A 19,873-nucleotide genomic window follows, 5' to 3' on the forward strand; every position below is an offset into this window, starting at 1 on the left:
TCCGTTGCCAAAGTTTCACTAACCCCTTCTCCGTTCAGACTGGATGTATTTGACCTTTGATATGATTCCTAGCATGACTGAGAATGCAGACCAGAGCAGCATCTTATTATTTAGGGTTTTCAGAATCTTTGATTACATTGTTCAGAGATTAAGAAGGGTAAAACTTAAGTATAGTGATTATGAAGAGACTGTAAATATACACCATTTATACTACACTGTTAAAAGAACAGAAACACAAGTTTTGTTGTTTTTATAGGGAATGATTTGATTTAACCAAACACAGACAAAAATAAGAATCAAGCTATTAAACACAAACCTACAATTTATTTCAGTGGGAAAAAAACCTCCCAAACACAGAAACCCTTTCCGTTCAAAAAAAAACAACCCAACTAAAACAATAGCCTGATTTAGAGAGACTTTTCTCATTCACATGCATGTTTTGTTGAGAGTTCACTACAGGTCCCTCAGCTCTTCGCAGAAATGGACAGTAATTTTGTGGTGTTATCTTAAAAGAGTGGGATGAAGGGATGAGATTTCGACTGAAAAGGAAAAAAGGGCAGCTCAAACCACCAACATCGATCCTCAGATGTATCTTCCCTTGCCACTGGGATGCTGAAATATTAACTTCATGATTAACGTATGGGAAGAGGATGCACAGCACAAGTCCTGAGCCTGCTGCTGCTAACAGGATTGCTGTGGAGTGAAGGATCACACTTCTTGTCTCCTAAGTCACTTTGATCCTTTCGCAAACTTCATTGCTGAGAGTCTCATTCATTCACGATTTTGGTATTTTTTAAAGTCTCCCTGATAGTTTTAAAGGGCTGCCCAATAATTTTAAAAGTTTTTACTGCCTTCTTTCAAATTATACCATTGTAATTTGCTTCTGCGCAGAAGTTACTGGCAAGTATAATTCAGCTGCATGTATCTGAATCTCTTGTACCAGAGAAAGACAACAGTTTACACCGACATTTTTAAAATCTTCCAAATGGCCCCACAGAACTCTTCTGTATACATGTTTATTGCTCATAATATGACAGAAAAAGCACTGCAGAGCCACTTGGGGTTTTATTCATCTTTTTTTCTAAGCAATTAACTTCCTGTTTTTATCACAGTACAGCTTCTTTTCCGTGAAATGAATCACTCCAAAAAAGATAAAGAGCATTAGGATTCAAAGCTGCCACTCATGCATACAGCTGTCGTTTTACTAAATTATATGAACTTGCAAGTATTTCTAATAAAAAACTGTAAAAGGCAGCTTATTTTTCCTTGCACTGTTTTCAGCTCTCTCATTTGAGTTACAGCATGTTGTGGGAGCCTGAGAAAGGCAACTGAGAAAAGAATCACACTTCCAAAATATCTCAGAGGTTTTTCTATGAACTCTGTTCATGTGACCTGGCAGTTTAATATTCTTTTCATCTATCCCTAAAATTAGACAAGCACCGAAGTACTAAATAACTTGCATTTTTCAGGTGTCTGATTTGGCCTATCACATCAGAATAAGACAGACAAACGCCCTACAGTATTAACTGCAGTTAAAGGTTAAGGCACTGAAGTTTGTTAAACTTAATGGCACTGAGAACAATGATCACATCTTTAACTTTAGGCCTAACGAATCCGACACACTGATCAGACAATTGGCTGTTGTACACAGACACTAACTTATTCTGGGCACACTTTACGATGCTTAACTAAAAAAGGACATTTCATCATAGCATTTTTATTTCCAAATGAATGTTTGGCATCGGTAAGCATGGACTGACAAATATTTTGCTTAAAACCTTTTAAAGAGATCCTAAAAATAACAGTCGTGAAAAAGAGATACGGGAATAAAAAAAGGTCTCCAGGATGTGTAACATGCACAAAAGACATGTTCTTCTTCAATGGAATTTTTGCAGGCATGATATTTCTTTGTGCAGTTGTCTAGTCTTAGTTTTATTATCTCTTTGACTTTTGTATACCCCTTCTACTTGAGCAAAACTGTCAAGCTTGTATGCTTAAAATCAGGCTCCTAAATCAGTAGAGCAGATGCCTATTTAATTGAAAATAATGGCATTCATTAATTTTCTAACCTGTAGGGGTACTCATATCTAACTTCAAATCAGTCAGCCTAGCTATGTAAATCACAGACAGTAACAGTTGTTTCTACCTGCTTGTGGGGACAATAGCATATGTTGTCAAATTTGATTTAATTAAAAAGTCTGTGCAATCAAAACCAGCATGAGGCATGACACTTTTGTTGTGGATTTTTTTGCTAAGAAATGAGGATTCTGATTGACCATGTTTGTAAATTGTTTTAGTAAAGAAAATAAACTGCTCCAGATTTTCCTTAGAAATGTTTCCTTCTTGGGAATTTTTTAACTAACAGATTTTCCAAATGGATAATTTGATTTTTTTAACTTGAAACCTTTTATGGTTTCAAGAAGTTTACTTATTAAAATACATGATTTCTCCAAATAAAAACTTTATTTTCAGTCAAAATAATTTTTTCTCCTATGTTTTTTTTTAGTGCAAGTTTTGAAAATGTTTATATTGTCCGACTCAAAGTTCCCTCTTTGTCACATCTCCACGGCTGAAAGCAATTTACAGAATATTCTGCCAAAAAAATTGACATCAGTCAACCATATTTTCCAGAATCAACATCTAAGCAGCTTTGCCATTTGCCAAAAAGAGGGGTAGACTGTCCCTAGTTACTGGAGATGTAAATGAAACATAATGAGAAATAAAGAGACCACAAATGCACCCAATTCCCCAACTCTGCCGAAAAGGAGAGGGCAGCAGGCAGGCCATGACAGGAAATTTTCCAGGACTTTATTTCAGCAAGACTGACCCAGCCAGAAGATAACAGGCACTGGAGTGTATTATATATTAAAAGTTCCTGTCCCTGTTTATGGGAAGACGGCTCCAGAAATTGCAACCTAAGTTATTCCTGTCAGAAAGCTGCAAACTACATAAAAAGGGAGGGGACCATCTCACTGCTGAGCACAAAACAGACCTTTGAACACATTTGTTGGGCCTCACATTAACGTACAGCTGAGTGCCACCCAATGGCAACGTGAAAAACATCAGGGTGCCATGGGTGGCCAAAACATGGTCCGATATTGTGCATTCATCCCTGAGGCTGCAGATTCACTTCCTTAACTAAATAAAACAGGGGACATCTGTTTCTGGCAACAGCAGTAAAAACCTCTTTCCATTGATCTTTGCATTTGTGAGGAAAAAAAGACCTAGAAGACTAAATATAACGCAAATGTTACTACCTTAAGAAGTCCTTAATATGAGAAAGGGATACATCCTATTCCTGAAGGCAATGAATCAAGTATCAATTTTGATCACAGCTCTCCCTGAGAAAGCCCAACTTGTTGGATGAGCTTCAGGAAAGAAAGAATTCAGGTTAAGTGGCATTCCAGTTTATCCTGTCACAGAATCACAGAGTGGATGAAGTTGGAAGGGACCTCTCAAGCTCATCTTGTCCATCTCAAGCCAGATAGCTTTTCAATATCTCCAAGGATGGAGACTCCACAACCTCCTTGGGCAACCTGTGCCAGTGACTTAGTCCCTCTCACAGTGAAAAAGTGTTTCCTGATGTCCAGACAGAAGTTCCTGTGCTTCCATTTGTGCCCATTGCCTCTGTCACTGAGCACCACTGAAAAGAGCCTGTCTCCGTCCTCTTGGCACCCTTCTTTCAGGTATTTATACACATTGGTAAGATTCCCCTGAGCCTTCTCCAGGCTGAATAGTCCCAGCTCTCTCAGCCTTTCCTCATAGGAGAGGTGCCACATTCCTTCATCACCTTTGTGGCCCTTTGGTGGACCCTCTCCAGTACGTCCATGTCTGTCTTGTTCTGGAGAGCCCGGAAATGGACACAGTACGCCAGGTGCAACCTGCAATTATGACATTCCTGTTCATCTCATAATAACGTTACAGTAATGTCCTCTGGTCTGTGAAAATCACTTTTTTTAACTCCATGTTGAAAGGATCTGTCTTTATGTATGTGTTCCGCTTCCGCTTTGCTTGGTAAGGGCATTAATTTTAAGTACACAGATGAAGGGGAAATGGATTGCCTTTCATCTGCTACACCAAGAATGACTGATTTTAAAAGCATCTTCTTATAAAGTGATTGCACGGCCACGTTCCAAAAAAGGTAATTTCTCCAGTACTTAATGATATAATCGGTATAACTATTAGAGATAAATGCAAAATTATAGACCACTTCAGTTTTATAAACAAAACAAAGATGTGAACCCATTATGTTTTCAAATCATCTTTTGCCTCCAGAAAACAGCTGTAAATGAAGCAACTATGAGACTGAAGTATTCTGATGCAACTATTTTGGCACCTCAGGATGAACTCTTCAGGGTTTTCTTCTCTACATGGAAAACCAGGTATCATGAAATTTACAGGAAAACAAAACCCAAACATTGTCTTGAGGAACAGAGAACAGATTTAAACAAACCGTTTCCTCTTGGAGCTGCTACAAATTCCTTTTCCCTCTAATAAAGGTCAGTCAAAAATTGAACATAAGGAAATAGATTTTGGTAGCCTAAAACCTTTTCTAGTTGTTTAATCATAAAATGCTAGAATATATCACAGCTCAAAGAATTCCTCTGAAAATTTATGCTCTGCTTAGTTTATCATGATTATCAGTCTACTGAAAATCATCGTAAGGACTATAAATCTGTTTGAATGGTTACATCTTTGTCCAAAATCCTTGAAAAAAACATTAATAAAATACCAGAAATCTGGGAAATTATTTACCTGAAAAACATGTTAATCATTAATGGTTCTAATTGAGTATGAATATTGTAATGGAAAAGTCTAATTGAGTATGAATATTGTAATGGAAAAGTCTTCTATGTCTCCAATAAGAGAACTAAGGAGGAATTATTCTTAAACTCTACGCGTGCAAAACCAACAAGTTCTGGCCTGGAAAATAGTTGCAAATGAAAGGTAGATTTAGACCTTGTTAAACCAGAACAAGACCTTGTTAAAATAGAAAAAGAAAAGTTCAGTATCGGTATATTTATTTTTCTTCAACTCATGAGGACAAGCAGGGAGATATTAAGTTGTTGGTTTTGCTTTAAATTCAATTCAATATGTCTTAAATGGACACAAACCAAAATTATAGCTTCTTGTTGACTAACCACAAAACACAGCTTTTCTTTAGGCAACATTAAAGCATGTGGAACAAGAATTAAACCCTCTCTTTCAGTGAACAAAAACTGAACAAAGTTGCGCATTTCATTAGAACATTTTAAATACCGAACTTAAAATACGATATGACTTAATAAAGATTCTGCTGCTTAAAGACAAAAATGCTGAGATGTTCTGATTAAACTTCTGCATGCTATTTACCTCTGAACACCTGAAGAACGTAATATATAAATACTGCTATTATGATTCCTATTTATGGAAATCAATAGGAAGTTATATGAGCATAGATTTGTGAAAATGGCATGGAGAAAACCCCTATGCCTTCCCCTTAGAAAAAAAATACAACTTTTTCCATCTATTAAGTAGCTGGTTACTAATCAGCAAAAAGACAATGGGAAACGTGTATATGAAATAAAGAAGAATCCTGCTCCATGGCATATGAGGTTAACCAAAGCAGTGTTCCTAAAATATCTTTGATGGGATGAGAATTTCTTTGGAACACACCCATGATAAGAGCCGATTTTCTTGGAAAAAAACAACCTGTTTAAATAATAGTTTCTTGTGGCCAAATGGAAGGTCAGGGCTGTGCAAGAAATAGAACTGTGACTGCAGACTGCAGATGCTACAGACATTGGAAACCTCTGATGTATTAAGGAATTTCAGGGACAACAGATGGACATGTTTGGATCTGCTGAGCATTTGTGCTTCCCACTGAACTGTTCATTAACTTCAGGACTACACCAGAAGTCTAACAAAGCAAATAAATTTACAGCACTTCTTTCCTCTTTCTCAGAGGCAACAGGCGCTTTCACAGTTTCATTTCGGGTAGGATTATGGGATAGAAGCCATAATGGAGATGTTACTCAACAGAAACAGTTAAAAGAGCTTATTTTTGGTTTTGCCATTAACGTGTGCTTAGGAAAACGTTTCCAAGCACAAGTGCTTAATGAATGGGAGAAATGATTGCCTCTAGCAAGTAATGCAGTGTGACATTAACGTAGTTTAAAAAGTTAAAGAACTCACCGATTCTTTTCTGCTCATAGTTTTGCTTTGGGAACGGGAGCGGGAGATTGTACTGAAAAAGGAATCCTTTTTTGATGCAGACAAAGGTGGAGATCCTGTAAATTCACGTCCTCCAGGCAAGCTCTCTATGCTTGGAGATGAACTGATGTTTTTTGAACTTTGGCCTGTAAAGCAAGTATAAAGTAACAAAAGCATTAATCAACAGGCAGTTTCTTTTCCCAGTAAAGACTTCTTTGTCTTAATTGACATTCACTGAGATTCACAGATAGCTCAACACAGAATGAAATGTTGAAGTGTGTCAGCATGCACTGTGAGATTGAAGGACTATTTTGACATACATGGAACATAATTTTTGTATGAGAGGAAAAGACAAAATTTTAGTCTATGTATAGATATATACACAAACACACACTATTTAGTGTGTGTGTATACATATATGCCAAACAACATATATATATTTATAAATAAATAAATAAATATATATATGTAAATACCATCTCAGTATATACACCCTATTATATCCACAGACTGAGGGCCTTCTCTTCCCTGTGTGGCACAATAAGCAAAAGTACCATCTCATAACAAAAAAAAAAATCTGATGTCATCAACATTGCAAAGGAAATCCTTTTTCTCTCAAGAAACAAACTACAAAACTTGGCAAAGAAAGCTAAGAATAGAATGCCAGATTCCAAGAATAGGTTGGGCATTGAATATCTAGAAGACAATATCTAGACTTACAACAGGAAAAAGCAAGTTAAGTTCAGGAAAGAATGTAAGTTCTCATGCTTCAAATTTTAAGGCCATGTCCACCTAACAGGCATTTCAATGAAGTCTACTCAATAGTAACTTATTGTCATTCCATGCAGCTTTTCAAAAGAATCTAGCGTTGTCCACTGCCACAGCGAAGACTTCTGGGTAGATGCCTGAACTGTTTCACCACGACACTGTATGCAGTTAGGTCTTTGATAAGGACCATTTCTTCAAGTTGAGGCCCACAAAGTGTTTTGAAATATTTAACTTAAAATTTTATTCCAGTTAGCTCCAGAAGAAAGAAAAACAATTAATATGTCAGTTTTCATTAACTTTCACTGAGAAAATGTTGCATTAGGACAGATGCTAGTTTTAAAAAACCTTTCTACTACGTGTATGAGGAAGTCAATCCAGAGTGACACAATGCCATTCTAGAATTTTCCATTCTGAGAAAAAGCAAAAGAGCACGTAAAATTAAAGCTCTAGAATTCTTCCCTTTTCTTGTTTTGTCAGCTATTCTGATGAGTCTGTTCATGTTCTCCCTTTTTGCTTCCTTTGTTTTTAGTGTGCTTTTCATGCTGCCACCTATAGCATCAAGAGTGACCCTCTGAAATCAAATCATTCAGATGTCACAGGTGCAGCTTCATCTCCTTTGCAAGGCTGTGACTGAATTCAAAACCACCTCCCTCGCAGACGACAGTGGTTCATCCTTCTTTGCTCTGAGCTGCTCCCGCCTTCTACGCCACAGATATGCCACATATTCTTGCACAGACCTTATGATGTATTTAGTGTTTTGTTATTGTGGATGCACTACCAAATCTGAAAATACAAAACTAAATCCTTTTTCGGAATGGTTAGTCTCCCCTTCATCATGCACTGCGGTCTTCCCCTGTGATACAGGTTTCTAGAGAAATAAAAGAAAACTAAAAGACAAAGCAATGAAAGAAAATAGAGGCAGAAAAGGCTGCAGAACACACAGAAAGAAACTCAGGCATAGACTCAAAAGGAGACCAGCTTTGTTGAGATCAAACACTTTAAACAAAAGGAAACAACTAGGAAAACCTACTCATATGGAAACATCTTAACTTAATTCAGTCATTTAAGATCTAGAATGGTAACTGTCCTCCAAGTGGTGTGGAAGTCAGAGGTGCCATGCTTGGCCACCTGCTGGGTGGAGACAAAGCCCAAGCCAAGTCCTCTGCGGTGTTCAACCTACACAGCACATATTGCACAGCCACAGCTACGTGAAACCAGCAATTCCCATTTGCTTAAGGGCATAAATGTTTAAAATGTCCTCTTAGCCAGAGTTAGCAACAGTCTTGGCAAGAAGTCTGTCAAACGTAAAGAGACTGAACTAGCAAAGAAAAAAACATCACATGTAACAAATCAGACCAAAAAAGACAAAACACAATAAACGATCTGGGTTTAATATTCTCAACATTTTCTGGAAGAAAACTGGGATATAAACTGCTTCCCACCTTCTCCTTCATTCTCTCCTGCCTGATTTTGCTCTTCTCTCCCAGGACACTCCTACATTTTATGTCCTGCTTCTCGTACCCCTGTGGACTTTCCTTTGTTTGCCTCCTCCTCTTCTTCAGACCCCTCCACATTGCCTTTCTGCTTCTGTGACTTCCTTGTTCCAACTTTCCCCTTTACATATTCTTCCCTTCCCACCAACTTCGTTCATCTGCATTTTTCTGTTTCTTCCCAGCCCTTCTCTAGTCACTTATCACCCACCACTTTATCTGAACAGCTTCCTTAAAGTGCAGGAGACAGAGGCTGTAAGATCTCACTTAATTGTTGCCTTCACATTTTATAGAGAAATGGAATATGCATTAATTACATGAACATGAACCTCCAATTCTGTAAATAATTCTCGAAATAGAAAAGGAGAAAACACTGCATGGCAAACAGCAGAAATAATTCAGTCACAAGTAAGTTTTAGAAGATTTCTAATTTTAGGATAAAATCATGTCACTTGGCAACACCATTATCCTTACAGTTGCCTTTATGTAAGGAGACTTTTTATGTATTTCATAGTGGCAATTTACAATGGAAGTGTGGTATTACAGTAGGTAAAACTTAAAAATAGTCTTGGAACAGATGAAATTACATATTTTAGCAAACAAAGCATTTATAAAAGAAATTCACATAGCTAAGCCAGGGCAGCCAATATAAATGCTAAACACAAAAAAATATATTTGACGGACAGAGTAAAGTACAATGAAAAAATATTTTATTATGTAAAAATCAGACTAAATGGGCTCTCTTTCCTATCCTAGTAATAAGAAGGTATCTTCTACATAGGATCAAGATTAAAAAGGCAAACAAAAATGTTAAACAAGGAGCAATGTATGTTTTTCACATACTCCTCCACTGCACGGCCTGCACTTAACCCGCTTCACCTGCAAATAAACACATTATGTGGTAAATCTTCATAGAAAACATTGAGAGAGGGACACTTTAAATATATTTGAGGAACCTGTGCACATGAAATAATACAGCTTGGTAAAATGATGCAAAAAACATTTGTAAGGTTTTTTTTTTTCTGTATTCTGTCTTTCAGCTCTAAGGAAAAAAAAGTCCAAAATATAATAGGGAATTGAAAAGACAGAGCAGTCTGTCTTTTGGCCATGGCTTTGCTTACTAAACAGCTACACTTCAAAAGATGGATCACAGTTTTGAGGAATGGAATATGCAACTACTTGTATAGCCAACGAGAGAAGAAATACGTATAGCTGGGATTCTGTGGACAGAACAATACAACTGTCCTAATAGGGAATTTGCTGAGCTATCACCAAGAGCTTTGACTAATCTGGCTAATCTGGTTCTTACGGACTGTAAAACATAACGAAGATGAAAAATAAAAGCAATGCAAGATGTAATGAAATTAAGACAGAGATGCAGTAAAACACAAGTGATAAAAATACTATTTCTGTCTGGTTTATACCCAGGTAAGAAGAAAACTTAGGATGCACCTGATCCTTCTGCATGAATAAGCAAATCTGAGAAAATTATCATCAGGAAACACTAAATTTTTTACTCGGACTCCAACACTGTGAACAGCACTGTGACATGGATTATCTGGGGATGTGATTAAGAAACAAGCAGGACAGAAAGAATAGCACTTATGAATAATTACAATGTGTTGTAAGTCATAAAGCAGAGTTCTTGGATTGTAATAGGCTTTTCCAGTTTCCAGAGGAGTCATCAGTTTTACAACTGCAAATAAGAAAGCTGAAAGACAGGCCACACCAATCATACGTTTTCCCTAATGCAGACAAAAAACCACCTATAATTTTTCCAACACAGAATTTCATCTTCCCAACACAGAAGGTCCTAAACTTAGCAGGACCTGTTGCGATAGGATAAGGGGTATTGTTTTAAACTAAGAGAGGGTAGATTTAGACTAGAGGCAGGGAAGAAATTTTTTACAATGAGGGTGGTGAAACACTGGAACAGGTTTCCCAGAGAGGTGGGAGATGCCCCATTGCTGGAAACATTCAAGGTCAGGTTGGACGGGGCTCTGAGCAACCTGATCTAGTTGAAGATGTCCCTGATCATTGCAGGGGGGTTGGAGTAGATGACCTTCAGAGGTCCCTTCCAACCCAAACTATTCTATGATTTTATGACTCTAAGTTTAGTGGAGCTGCTGCAAGAACAGTTAACTGAAGTAACCATGGTACTTCGAAGTCTTTCAGATGTATCATGTGTGCACTGACATCCTGGTCACAACAACCGATTTCTGAGGCGTTAACAACCCTCACGTAACTTTGGAAATAACACTGTAGCACCAATGCAGAGATTTCAGGTTCTTGGGAGGATTACACAAAATGACATTTGTACCTTCCCTGTGGTGTGTCTCACTGATTCTGCATTTCTCTTAATTAGCAGTGTGGCACGTTCTCCTCAGTCAACAGCTCAACAAGAAGGTAATTTGAGAGAGTTTCTAATTTTCTAATTCCTCGGAAAGAAAAGCAAAAATACCCCCAACCAACCAGAACTCCTACCCGCCACATACAATCTAAATGTATAAAGTGATGCAATAAACTACAGTTAATAACTAACCAAACTCATCTCCTTCTTCTTTAGCAGCTTAATCGACAACCTGAGAACATCACTGAATCAAAACTTTCAATTTCCTCTGCTCATTCTATCAATCTCAGATAAATACATTATGCCTCCTTAAAAGAAGATTAGAGAAATCTAATCTCTGACTATCTAAGCGTATACCAGAAGGTTCTAAAGCCTATATGAAACAGGCTGAAGAAACCACATGACGGAAATCAAATAAATGCTTATGAGGCACACAGAACAAATAGCTAAGGATCCCCGATGTAAGCAGTAGTCAGAACACATTACTGCGTAGGATGTCTCAAAAATATATATGTGCACACTAAAATGCATTAAATAGTTCACAGTAATGATGCACAGGATTTCATGCACTAAAAACGCATCCCCTTCTGAGGCGAAAAGGAGCAGCGCTACCTCCCTGTGCTGGCTTTGAACTGGCTCACGACTTGCCTGTTGCTAAAGAAGTTGGGGCTGTCCCCAGGGTTACAAATGCTCTGCATCAAAACCGCGTGGAAAACACAGATGTGGCAGTGGGAAAAAGGACTGAACTGCTGGGATTGCTGGCAGGGCAGAGGGTGGAGACATGAAATGTCTTGAAATGAAGAAGGAAAGTTTAAATGTAATGCGATCTATAATAGGGAGTTATAATTAAGTAACAGATGATGATGAGAGGGACTTATGGTGAAAGAAAAGCAAACTGCAGGTCTGACTAACTTTGAGTTAAGTTACAGGGGAGATAATCATGAACTTTGCAGACCTCTACTAAAATACAGGAAAAGTCTGAGAAGACATGCACAAAAGGCATACAAAAACGATGGCTCACTCCTACAGAGGAAAAGAATAGCCTTCATAGTTATAAGGAGAGCAAGGACAAAGACACCAAGAAGAACAGAAGTAAGGCATGATCTATAATTCAAAACCATTCAGATTTGCTCATCTATTACTCTGTATTTGCCATAGTCAGGATGTAGAGTATTAAAATTTGCAAAAAGAATGATATGAGTTTTATAAAACTTTTAAACTTCAGATAAATTAGCTTCCCTTCTTCTTCTATGCTGAAATCGGAACAAAGGCTTCCAGCATTTTTAAAATTTATTCAAACCATCTCATCACAGAAATCCCTATACTTATTATTTTAGGCCGAGGCAGGTAAGCTTCTCTTCAGACAAGTGCACTGAAGTAGACGTTCAGCTCAAAATCACAGCATCATAGAATGGTTTATGTTGGAAGAGACTCTAAAGATCATCTAGTTCCAACCCCCTGCCCTGGGCAGGTACACCTCTCACTAGACCAGGCTGCTCAAAGCCCCATCCAGCCTGGCCTTGAACACTTCCAGGGATGGGGCATCCACAACTTCTTTGGGCAACCTGTTCCGGTGTCTCACCACCCTCACAGTAAATACCCGCCTCAAATATAACAATACAGAAGTAATGCAGCTAAAAGAGACATTGATGGTCGCATCGCCCCACATGACAAAGTGTGAAATGGACTACAGAGTACGAGGCAAATACACATTTTAAACGAAGACGGATGCTGGCGTACAGCGAACGTAACTGAAGGGCCCCACACAGCACACCCAGGGAGTGATGAAGTGAAGCTGCTTTTTTTCTCTCTACACAACAGTGCCACTCGGTGGATGGACAATGGCAGTGAATGGAAGACGCCACGCATGGAAAAACCCACGGGGGTGGGTGGCTGCGGAGCCGGTGGGTGATGCTGGTGGCACAGCTGGACCCACGGTGGCCGCCATACCTGTGAGGGCCGGGGGATGCTGGGCAAGGCCCGGCAGCCCCGCATCGCTGCCTGCGCCCGCCTCGCCTGGGGACAAATAACAGCGTTAGGAGGTTTCCCCAACAAATGCAATCCACTCCAGTAAAGAGCTGAGACTTCGGGGTTTTTTTTTCACGTGAAGACCCTGCTCTGAACACGAACGATATTGTGAGAGAGTGGTCTAAGAGCAGGCGAAAACAAATGGGGAGTTTTAATAATCAGTGCACTACATGCCACATTTAGACATGTGCAAAAAAGCAGTGTTTTTAAGAAACTGATTTATATCAAAATCTAAACTGAAAGAATCAAACCCATTTTTTTCTGGCACTTTACACTTACACTGCTAGTTTGGGAGCATCATATTCTTACTGTCAATAAAATGGCAAAATTACTTAAGAACATGCATATTTATATGTTTTTTAAAGAAGAAAAAAGCTCTTTTGTTAATCAGTCATTTAATACTTCAATTTTTATTCAGTTCTACTATCACTAAGGACTTCTTTTTCCTTCTGAAAAAGCATATTCATTTTCTAGACCCAGTTCATAAATAATTCTAAATATGGAGATCATTTCTTTAGGGCATATTCAGTGACTGCGGAAATTCTGTTCGTGTTACAACAAATACCACAGAAGTATCAACTCATAAAAACAAACAGTAGTCTGGAAACTCTTTAAATAGCTGATCAGAGTTTTGGCAGAACTTCATCTTCAAACTGGTCCTCTAACGTGTCCTTGTGATAGAGCGGCATTCACATCAAAAGCCTTTTGGGGCTCAGCGTGAAAGAACCTAGAAGAAAAACTGTACCTGGGACTATCAGGTAAAAAGTGAAAGAGAAATGCTTTTTTTCTGGCAACACACTGCCATTTCATAATTAAAGAGTATCCAGTTTCTGAACACTCAAAAATCTAGTGGAACGCAAAGGGCAACAATTCTGCTTCTTCCAGATTTTTCATTACCAATATTTTTCTCTTTCAAGACAATGCACACAACTGACAATCCAATGAACTCAAGATTTGAATTTAACTTTTGTGCCAATGAATTCCTTCATTGTGTAGGATCAAGAGAATATTTTAATCCCTTTTCTATTAGCAGGCTACCTTGCATAAGTAATCAGTAATGATACCCGATCTTCTGTGCTGAGGACAGGCTGAATGGGATTAATATATCATTAGGAGGAACTGAATTTCCAATTAGGTGTCTGGATACTTTGTTCAACTGTGATTTGTGATATTGAAGACTCATCTGGAATTACAGGCTTGCAATTAATGTGGTGGGTGTTTGGGTTTTTTTGTTTTCTTTCTGTTTTTCTTTTTTTTTTTTAATATTAGTTCACTGTTTTTCCATTTACGTTATCTAAATTATATGAATTTTTTCTTAAAGAAATTCCGCAAGCACCAAAACTTCGGAGTGAGAAATAATTACTATCGATTACGCAAACTAACCGTGCCTCTTCTAGCGCACAGCACAAGCTACCCCTGGAGGTGGCAGCGCGAATGGCAGCTGTCACTGCTGCTGGTTTGTGAGCGGTAACTGCCATACGATTATTTTGCCAGTCCTGCAAGATATTTTGTTACCAAGGACTTCTTCACACTTAATAAAAAAGTAGAACGGGCAATTAGTTTAATCTCTTCAAATTTATAACCTTCTATATTTAAATTACCAGCGCTACTTGAGCATTCAAAACCTGAAAGGACTAATAAGATATGAGGAAAATGGATTACTTCCTTTACTGATTTATGCCTGTCAGATTTACAGCCCTTTGGTCTGTTACACCGTCCAACCTCAGTTGGACATCTGTGAGCATTAGATCAACTGGAAGTGCAAATGTCTGTCCATTTAAATCCCAAATCTGTGCCTCTGCCTACCTCAGCTAAATAACCAAGCTCCAGGAGGTTGAGGGAAGCTGCAAAGACAGTGAAGAACAGGAACAGAAGACAATTAGTGACGGCTAGTCAGTAACTTGTGAGTCTTATAGTTACAGACCACACCAAGTAGCTTTTAGATACTCAAAAGCTAGAGTAGAATCCAGAGTTTGAGGGGAAAGAAAAAAAAAAAAAAAAAAAGCAGTGCAGAAGGTAAAAAGGCACTTAAAAAGGGGTGCGGGAAGTGCCCTCATTCACTGGAGATGCCGTACAGCACTTTCTTGAGTGCTGTCCTTCTGCACAGAAGTTGAGAATTTATTCTCGCTTTTCAGGCACGATGGAAATGGTGTGGCGTTGTTTACAAAAGTATCTGCATCATGCTTCAAAAGGGTCTTTTTAGCCTGTCTCCGCCACAGTGTCACTGCAAATAGGGCATTTTTTTTGGTAAGTTAATCCTGCATTTAAACGTACTTCAGGGAGAATTCACTGGGCAGCCTCTAAGAGACTTTATATTTCCATTGCTATTTTGGCTTCTCTTTAAAAATATAAATTAAAGCACTTGCACATATAGTCAGCTGCCATCATTCACAACTTCTATCCAACTACAGGCAATATACTGGTAACTGCACAGGTCTGGAACAACAACCATGGCACTAACAGGTAAAACAAAACTCACTGTCACCTCAACCAATTAAAAAAAAGTGTAGTGACATTTTGTTGCCTTTAAATTACTTTTGCAAGTGTTATATCAAAAATGCATAGACAGAATAGGGTGAGCGGAAGGTGCAGGTACTGGAGCATTGCAGTACGTTTTATTTCCTCTTACCATGGAAATTCTTTGTGCCCTACATCATTAATTTGCTTCATTTCTTAACTACTTTACCAAATCTCCATATTCCTGTTGACACAGAAACACATGCACAGTTTGTACATGCCAACGACTAAACACAACTACAATTTGTTATTCTGATTCTTGTATGGAAAGTCTCAGGATTTCTGGATGATGCAATATTTTAGTTGTCACACACAAGTGTAAACAGGGTCATCCTTGACCAGCTAGATCAAGATTAAGCTACAATCGATTCCACCTATAGAAGTTGCTTCAAATTGTACACTTTTTTCGTCTTAAGCAAGGAAAGAAAATAACCACCCGAGGACCACTTTTCAACCCAAAAGGTAAAAAAAAGAATAATGTGATAAGGGAATGATGGAAAACTCTTTTAAAAAAGCAAACAAAAGAGCCTGTCCAAAATGGTGGAAATTATTTTGTTCCACACCTAGTTTTACTTCTGTTGTAAAGAATGGAATTCATTTGCATCAAGGATTCACTGTATTTCAGTTTTACGTTTGCAGTGTCAGAGGCTGCAAAACCCTTGCTCTGGAGCAATTTCTGAGATTATTCTACAATTCCGAGAGAAGCTGCATATCTGGATTTTGCCAAGCAGCTGCAGTGGCCCTCACAGAAGTGCCTGCATCTCTCTGCTTCAAGAGAACACTTGTACCTTTCCATTCTGCTCCCTCAGTGTTTGCTGGGGATGCGATGCATCGTGAAAGGACTAACTTGGGACCGTATGGGTACCACAGGAAAGGACAACAACTTCAGCTACAAAGTGTTATTTCCCTTCTCTTACACCTTCATAGCTGGTGAAAAATATGATGCAATCCTACATAATGGTTCAGGACAACCAGCACCAGTTATAACCAATACTTAGGATGAGTTGCTAGAAGCAGCAGATGCCGTAGCATCCTGTGTGCTCCTTGCAAAGAACATACTGCTGTAGGCTGGCTGCAGATGAAAAGCAGTAACGCACCTTGAGCCTGGCAGAGTATAGGAAACAACCACCGAAGCTGAGCCCTGACTTTGTTGTTTGAATAAACTGTCCTTGAGAAACATAAAAACAAGGCTCAAGAAAACGAAGTGGTGTTTACTAAACAGAGAAAGTGCAGAGAGCCACCACAAATTATTAAAAGGCAAATACGTGTCATTGTCAGGTAATTTCTCAAATAAGCTCCACGCATTCTAAAGGGAATAAGATTTCATTTATTAAGAATTACTCTGTAATTCTTAATTGATCTAACTTCCTTCGCCTGTATTTAGGTAATATTGTTATGCATGGGATTTGTGCCAACAGACTGAAAACAACTACATGAAATCAGTCTTATAGTTAAAAATACAAAGACAAAAATTAATTGGCTAATGTTTACGGTAATGATGTAGTTTGCTTGTATGTCTGATGTAATTTCTGGTTAATACTTTTATAAAGGGTCAAAAATTCCTATAGTATTTGTACATTCTTAAGACAATGTCTAATTCTGTATTATATTGCAAACCTGCTGCATAGATGCCCGGCTTAACAAAATTCTGTTTTTTCTGTGTCCTCCGAATATGTACCCACGGATATAAAATCAATGAAAGGACTTTCTTCTGTCGTGAAGGCGTAGGACAAAGCTTCCCTCTGTCGCCCCGCCGCCCCACGTTTCACCTTTACCTTTGCCCAGCTGAACTGGCATGCTTTCCGACTTCATCATCCTCTGCTGCTGCGCCTGCTGGTGGTGCTGGTGGTGCTGGGGGGTTTCCACTGCGCTTCTGATGGGCATTGCAGGGGGGGGAAAGCTGCTCCCGCCGGCAGGAGCGCCCACAGCCCCGCCTGAAGCCATAGCCGGAGCAATGAGCTTGCGGCCAAAATTCAGTAAGCTGTTGGAGACTTTGTTGATGTTCAGCGGGGCAGCCTTAGCGCTGGCGCTGAAAAAAGAAGAGGAGAAATCATCACATCCTTGCCAACGGGTTGGGCAGACATAGCAATGCATGCGTCGTTCTCCGAAAAGGGGGGAAAATTTTTTTTTCTAAGATTTGAACATTACAGAGAGGGCGTTTTACTACAGTTGCACTGGAATATACACGGGAACCGCAGGGACTGCATGTGGCGCGAGTTTTTCCCAACCAGTAGAGGATAATTTTTTTTGGCCCTTTCTTCCTGAAAAATGCAGCCTAACCCCAAACAAAGCAAGTTTGTACCAATTTTCTTAATTTGCCTTTTGAAAAGCAAAAAATAAAACGTGGCAAGAGGCAGTCCAGCCCTAAAGCATTGAAAACTTCATAAAACTGACTTTTTGCACTTCTGTGTCAAAGACTTCTTCAGTATTTACTTCTGCTAGATTAAATTCTCTGAAATGTTTAAAATAGCTCAAACCCAAACATTTCTTTTAACAGGCAAAACTAACACTAAACTGTATTTTTAGGTTGGCAGAGCTAAATGTCTCTTTACTTCACCTTCTGCCCAGCCCAGCCATTTCGAGCCAAGTGTTTTTCAAAAGTGATTTTGGCTGAAAAATGGCTTCAGGATATAACACATATACTGTATCATGATCCTGATCATTGTTACTTTTTATTTTAAACTACAGTGGTTATTTAATTCACTTCAGTTATATGCAACATTAAGAATGAGGAAACTGTCGAACCGTTTAATCCGTCTAAAATAAAGAGGCAAAGAAGCTTCTAATTCCCAGTAGAAGTGTTCACATAACCCAAGGATCAGCAAAGCCATTCCTATTTGTTCATGCGACATTCTCCTGTTTTATATAATTAATGCTTGAAATAGCCTTCACAGAAATATATCACAATCACAGGGACCTTTCCGCTCCTGAGGTTTTATTTTACTGATCTGCACTTCAGTGATATAAATAGCTGTCTTTAAAAAATTTGAAGAAATACATGCAATTAAAAACAATACAATCGTTGTACTGGGGAAAAAATAGTTTTGCAATGTTTTGGGGAAGTTTAACTAAAAATAAATTACAAATTAATTCATATGGGTGACTTGTAACTTGCGCCAGCACCTGGAAAAGTAATTTTGATTTTGCTTTTCTCATCATTTCCCTATTTATCTACAGATACGTTTTTTTAGAATACACAATATAAACACACGCACTTATATAGAACATATCCAGAAAATAACAACAGCTGAGTTGTTTAGACTCAGAATAGATAGTTAAAATGAGAGAAAGCAGAAGAAAGCATGTGAGCCTGCACACTCACGAGATATAGCCCCAAGCTGCATGGGGCCCTCCTGCTATATACTGGTGATGAAGAAAGCAAGCACATAGCATTTTTTAGGAGGAACATCAGCGCAGAGACTGGGACGAAGTGCTGCTTCCCAGTTTATGGAAGCTGGAAGGGAATGACTGCTGAATAACGATTACAGGATGTTTCTGTGCTTCCCCATTTTATTGATTGGTTGCTGCTGATATTGCAAAAGGTCTTTGTGTAGCCACCTGAGAACGACTGACAAAGTCACTACAAAGTGAGCATCTTCAGAACTATAAAACACTCTTGCAGGAGTCCCAAATGGTTTCAAAAGCAAACTGAAGAGGTCCTAATGATTTTAAAGACGAGGACACGTTAAATGTTTATCATTACTAGATTTTACTCAGCTACTACCTAGCAGATTCAGTTATTAATCAGTTCCCCAAGGTATTGCAGAGACACTTAAGGAAAAAAAAGGGATTTTTTCTGTTCCATCACATATATGTGGCATCAGAAGAGTCAGCACAGGGTCTTTTGCTTAATGTTTTCTCCATTCCAGGAAGAAAACAAAGACTTTAGCACTGAAGGTGGAAGAAGAAATGCCAAATGCTGGCTTAGCAGATATCAGTCGGTTATCAACAGTTTGCAATGGATCTAATTACATCACTGATATTTGGGTCGTACCACTAATAACTTGCTTGATATTAAGAATCCAAACTCTAGTATATTGGGCATGTTTTTCCCCTCAGTCTACTGAAACTAATCACCAAGACTGGGGTGGTATGTATCACTCACTCACCTGAAACATCACCTTAGAAAGAAGATAATGGGTTGCACACTGAGTCCTACGTTTGTCTTGTTGCTAGGTCTAGAGCCTTGACAATCAGTAAAAAAACACCCTTGACTTTGCAGCACAAAAAATGATATTTACTGGAAGTACATCTTTTTCTCTGACAGGCTGCCCAAGCAACAAAGCCACTGGACACTTTGAGCTAACCACTGCATCATCGGAATCGCGACGGTCCACGGATGCAGGAGACAAAGCTTACACAGCGGCTTGAGCATTTGCGTCCATCAGCTTGTTTCTTCTTTTTTCAGCTATATTTTGCTTAATAAGAAAAAGTTTTCCTTCTAGACTGTTTAATTTGCTGCTTTGACATATATGTAAACCAGGAGAAGTTTATTTGCATTTCTCAGATGGTTGGAAAGAGACTTTTT

At 38.6% G+C, this 19,873-nt stretch overlaps 1 protein-coding gene across 5 annotated transcripts in view; it reads right to left on the reverse strand.

Annotated features, from left to right (window-relative positions):
- The window catches only part of TBC1D5 (TBC1 domain family member 5), a 321,123-nt gene that overhangs the window by 40,408 nt on the left and 260,842 nt on the right, over positions 1–19,873 (reverse strand). For 3 of the 5 annotated variants that reach the window (XM_063325150.1, XM_063325148.1, XM_063325149.1), the window contains 3 exons: positions 17,121–17,374; positions 12,751–12,816; positions 6,175–6,338 (listed from right to left, as the gene is read on the reverse strand). In XM_063325150.1, coding sequence (XP_063181220.1) covers positions 6,175–6,338; positions 12,751–12,816; positions 17,121–17,374 — 484 coding nt within the window. The remainder of the gene's footprint in view (positions 1–6,174; positions 6,339–12,750; positions 12,817–17,120; positions 17,375–19,873) is intronic. The other 2 variants (XM_063325152.1, XM_063325151.1) reach the window with 1 other exon arrangement.

The sequence above is a fragment of the Chroicocephalus ridibundus genome, chromosome 2 (assembly GCF_963924245.1).
Source record: "Chroicocephalus ridibundus chromosome 2, bChrRid1.1, whole genome shotgun sequence".
Classification (NCBI taxonomy): domain Eukaryota; kingdom Metazoa; phylum Chordata; class Aves; order Charadriiformes; family Laridae; genus Chroicocephalus; species Chroicocephalus ridibundus.